The sequence below is a fragment of the Argentina silus genome, assembly GCF_951799395.1.
Source record: "Argentina silus genome assembly, chromosome: 22".
NCBI lineage: Eukaryota > Metazoa > Chordata > Actinopteri > Argentiniformes > Argentinidae > Argentina > Argentina silus.
Genome location: NC_139676.1, coordinates 9,785,818 through 9,790,817, shown reverse-complemented (window position 1 = coordinate 9,790,817; position 5,000 = coordinate 9,785,818). Strand labels below are relative to the sequence as shown.

The window sequence follows — 5,000 nt, the reverse complement described above, 5'->3', positions numbered from 1 at the left end:
TATATACTGTACGAGGACGCAAGGAAAATATAGAAGGTCCAACGGAGAAAACTCATAACCGATATGGCACAGGCGAATATATCGGTAGCGGAAAGTCAGTTCAAATGCCCTATCTGCTTGGATATCTGGAAGGATCCGGTGTCCATCCCGTGTGGTCACACCTATTGTATGTCATGCATCAACAGTTATTGGGATCAAGCGGACGTAGGCCACTACAGCTGTCCGCAATGTCGGGAAACGTTCAGTCCGAGACCCGTTCTACGGCGCAACACAGTGCTCGCCGAGGTAGTGGAAAAACTCAAACTAAACGAACTGGTCCTATCCTCCGAGCCGGAGCTCTACCTAGCAGGCGTCGGGGACGTTCCTTGCGACTTCTGCCCGGTTGAAAACAAGCTGAAAGCGGTCAAGTCGTGCCTCGTATGCCTGGCATCTTTCTGTGAGCTCCACGTCCTGCCACACCGCGAAGTGGGGACGTTGCGGCGGCACAAACTGGTTGCAGCGGTAGAAAGCTTGGCGGAGCGGCTGTGCCCGCAGCACCGTTTGGGCCTGGAGGGCGGCGGCTGCGACGGGGACGCGGTAAACTGGAGCGGCGACTGTCTGCTGTGCGAGTCTGACCAGGAGGAATTGCCTCACGTCGATGCGCAGAGAGCGCGGAAACAGGTGATAACAGAACCATGTTTACTGACTATGTTTACTGACTAAACACCCATGTTTACTGACTAAACACCTGTTGAATCTTGTAACTAGGCCTACTGCTTGGAATGGACAGTTGGTCAGCCCCAATTAGATGTAGTATTATGTAATTGGAAAACAATTGGGCCTGTTTCATATCTTGGTACAGCCCGCTGTATGAGGTTTCCAAGTAGGGCGAGAAGATAACCGAGAGAAGTATGCACTTATGTAACGATAGGAGTGGGCCGGCTCGTCAACACAGCCCCTCACCAAAGAGACTCCCTAAAACCAAGCAACGTGTTGTAAAAGAGATACTGTATAAATGGTGGAATGCCTTGCACTATCAATAACCTGTCTTATCTATGTTCAACCCCTCTCTCTCTTTCTCTCTCTCACTCTGTCTCCCTCTCTCAGACTCAGCTACAGGACTCTCAGAGGACGCTGCAGGGCCGGATACGGAATGGGGAGAGGGAGCTGGAAGAGTTCCAACAGAGCCTGGAGTCCCTCAAGGTGGGGGCCTGCACAGACACACACACACACACACACACACACACACACACACACACACACACACACACACACTTCATACACTCATAATGTGATCTCTTTCTCTCCCTCCCTCTCTTACACACACACACTTTCTATCTTTCTCTCTCTCTCTCTCTCTCTCTCTCTCTCTCACACACACACACACACACACACACACACACACACACACACACACACACAAGCTTTACTACCTGTGATCCACTGTTAGGTAATGCCACACTGTGGTACCTTCTAACACGGCCCCTGAAGGTACTTGTTGAAATACTTTTGATGTAGAACCACCACCTCTCCCCCTCTTCATCTCTCCCTCTGCAGGTGTCAGCCTCTGGGGTGCTGGAGGACAGCGAGGCCCTGTTCGTGGACCTGGCCCAGCGGCTGGAGAAGACCCGTGGGGAGGTGAGGGCCAGGCTGGAGGCCAGGGAGAGAGCTGTGGTGGGCCGGGCAGAGAGGGAGGTGGAGGCCCTGGAGAGAGAGCTGGAGGAGCTGAGGAAGAGGGACCAGGAGATGACTCAGCTGGTGCTCACCGAGGACCACGCCCACTTCCTACAGGTGAAGGGGGGGGGGGGGGGGGGTTAAAATGGTTTATAATTACTTTAGTAATTATGAAGTAATGTATACCTAGTTTATGAATAATTTACAAACGTTTATAGAACTCTTTAGGTGAGATTGAGATGGAGATCCACTTGGGGCTTGCCCAAGAGTGAGCTTCCATTCAGGCGCCAGTTCTTAATGCTTTACAAACGCACTTAGCCGGCGCCTGAATGTAAAGTGCACTTCAATGTAAACTGTTCCCAGAAGGGGTAGATGTGATCCAAGAGAGAAGGAGAGAGGGAGAGGCAACAGCACAAGGAAAGAGAGAAAGATGAAGGGAAATATAATTATCCTTTTTTTTTTCCACTCATCACCACCACCGCCCCCCTCCATCCTCTCCTCTCTGTCCCAAGGCGGCTCCCCTGCTGTGTGTCCTCCCGGCCACAGGGAGGCGCCCCCGAGCCCAGAGTCTCCCCACGGAGGGCTTCAGCGCGGCCCGCAGAGCCCTGTCCCACCTCAGAGCACGTATGGAGGAACTCTGCACAGAGGAGGTGGAGAAGATCAGCCGCGCAGGTGGCCTCCTTGGGGAACACACTCATTTACACACACACACACACACACGAGAATACAAACACACCCTCCTAGACTTCACACCCCAATGTTTGCAAACACACACTGCACACTTGTGTATGCTTGCTTGCGTACATCTACAATATGCCCCTCCCCCCCCCCCCCCCCCCCACACACACAGGCCTACACACTAATGTGTCTGTCTTTCTCTCTTTCTTCCTTTGCAGTGAATGAGAGTTCCTCAGCCTGTCACCTGTCTGGTGGAGAGTGTGCGAAAGGTAAGCCAAGGAAACACGACACACAAACACGCACACGCACACACACACACACACACGACTGTATTTCACTCTGAGACCTCTGATCAGATTGACAGCGATCTTTCAGGGTCACCTCAGTGTCCGTATCAGAACACACTTGACCCAGTTCATTCCAGGCCTGGCCTGGTTTAAACATGGCGTTTAACACTGAGAGACCTGTTAGGTTTTAATTAGCCATTAATAATTGAGAAGAATGAACCGGTTCCTTATCATTGGTCAGTTGGGGTCAAGATGGTCGTTGAACCTACGGTCATTTCCAGTGAATTCACTCTATGATGTTGCAACAACAATATTCAATGTACATTTCAAATGACTACTCTGACTACTCTTCTTTACGCTCTTCTTACTAACTTGTCCATCTCTTATTCTCTACATCCCTTTTTCATCACCTCTCTCTCTCTCTCTCTCTCTCCCCCCCCCCCTCCGTAGCAGTGGCCGTGTCGTTCTCTCCATCCTCCCTGTCTCTCCAGCCGGCGGACCAGCGGATGAGGGCGGCGTTCCTCAGGTGTAAGTACTGCCCATGCTACACCTCGTCAGCGTGGCGATACCCTAGTAACCCGAGGCGCCCAAGTTCTCACACACCTGTGCCAACAACGCCATCCCTACACCTCACCCTTCACCCTTCACCCCCCCCCCCCCGCCGCCGCTCCACGCACACCCCCACCACCCGTATTGTTGACATTAAGTTGGCTGTAACCCTTGTCTTTTCAGAAAGACGATCTCTCTTTATCTCTGTCTCTCTCTCTCCTTTCCTCACACCTCTTTTTTCCCCTCCCCCCCCACCCCTGCTCTTTTGACATCCAAAACTATTATTCAGGTTGATTAATAGGTACAATAGAGACACGGTCTTGAACAGGGTGATATCATGGAGGAAGCAGGTGTCGCTTTTTAATAATTCACAGCGTCAATAAAGATGAAAGCCAAGTGTGTCATATCCATCAGAACATGATCCTAATCTGTCTAGACCTTGACACAGTCTATGGGCAGCAGCTTCCAAACTTGTGGCCGGGATCCCGCGTGGTGTCCCCTGATTTCAAATCGGCGTCCCTTGAGAAAATCAAATAAATAAGACAGAAACATTTTTATTTTGTATGAATACTAACAATGTCTGTGTATTGCACCTGTAGCCTGTATTGCATAGTTTTGGGTTTCAAATCCAACCAATTAGAGCATCTTTTAAGCGATTACAATACACATGGACATTATTATGAGTTGGCATAACCATAACCATAACCATGCAATCAAGTTGTTGGGGTCACAGGAAATGATTGATGCCAATTTGGGGTTGGAACCCAAAAATGTTTGGCAACCCCTGGTCTGTGTCGATGCTCTCAGATGAATTCTGATGAGTCATACAGCATTGATACTTGACACTGTACTTCAAATGGTACTCAGCATGATATGACTTCACTGAATCTCAGAGAAAACAAGAAGGTGTTATTGGGTAGCACACAAAAACAAAGATATGTCCTTTCTCAGAAACTGTGGAATGAAGTTAAAATTGAGGGAAAAAAAGCTGAAACACAGAGTAGGGCGTGTGGGAGTCTAGTCTACCTCGGGTCAGGCTGCATCCATCTATGGTCACTATGGTGATACCCACCGGAATGATCTTTAACCCTTTTCCCTCCCGTCCTCTGTTCCCTTCTCTCTCTCTCCAGGCTCCTGCCGCCTGTCCCTGGACCCGGACACGGCCCACCCCACCCTGGTTCTCCTGGAGGCTCCCCAGGGCGCCCACTGTGGAGAGGAGCCCCAGGCCTACGCTCCCCACCCCCAGCGCTTCGACAGCGTGGCCCAGGTCCTATGCCGCGAGGGCCAGTTCGGGGGGGCCAGCTACTGGGAGGTGGAGTGGAGGGGCGGCGGGTGGGTGGACATCGGGGTGACGTACCGCGGGATCGGACGCAAAGGGGGCGGGAAGCCTTGCCTGCTGGGCCGGAACGAGAACTCCTGGAGGTTGAGGTGCACCCACGCCGGGTACGCAGCCTGGCACGACAACAGGAAGACGACGGTGGCGGCGCCGCCGTGCCCGCGCATCGGGGTGTTCGTGGATAGACAGAAGGGGGCGCTCTCCTTCTACAGCGTGGCTGAGACGGTGTCTCTGCTGCACACGTTCCACTGCACCTTCTCTCAGCCGCTGTACCCGGCCTTCCGCCTCGACCTGGACGCTACCATGCTCATCTGTGCCCACGAAGGGAACAACGGGAATCCTCCATAAAGACCCCCAGGCGTATCGGGACCCCCCCCCCCTTCTCCTGATCTCATGACTAACATACCCCCCCCATCTGATGCCTCACGCTTTAAATACATATATTGGACCTATACTATGCACCCAGTTCAACCCTAAACTGGACATGAAAGACAATG

At 52.1% G+C, this 5,000-nt stretch overlaps 1 protein-coding gene across 1 annotated transcript in view; it reads left to right on the top strand.

Annotated features, from left to right (window-relative positions):
• The window catches only part of LOC310821403 (E3 ubiquitin/ISG15 ligase TRIM25-like), a 5,444-nt gene that overhangs the window by 106 nt on the left and 338 nt on the right, over positions 1–5,000 (top strand). Inside the window, exons 1-7 of the mRNA XM_083693431.1 lie at positions 1–660; positions 1,087–1,182; positions 1,537–1,770; positions 2,166–2,325; positions 2,550–2,600; positions 3,069–3,146; positions 4,298–5,000. The exon at positions 1–660 is cut by the window's left edge and continues 106 nt beyond it; the exon at positions 4,298–5,000 is cut by the window's right edge and continues 338 nt beyond it. Coding sequence (XP_083549557.1) covers positions 64–660; positions 1,087–1,182; positions 1,537–1,770; positions 2,166–2,325; positions 2,550–2,600; positions 3,069–3,146; positions 4,298–4,851 — 1,770 coding nt within the window. The 5' untranslated portion in view covers positions 1–63 and the 3' untranslated portion in view covers positions 4,852–5,000. The remainder of the gene's footprint in view (positions 661–1,086; positions 1,183–1,536; positions 1,771–2,165; positions 2,326–2,549; positions 2,601–3,068; positions 3,147–4,297) is intronic.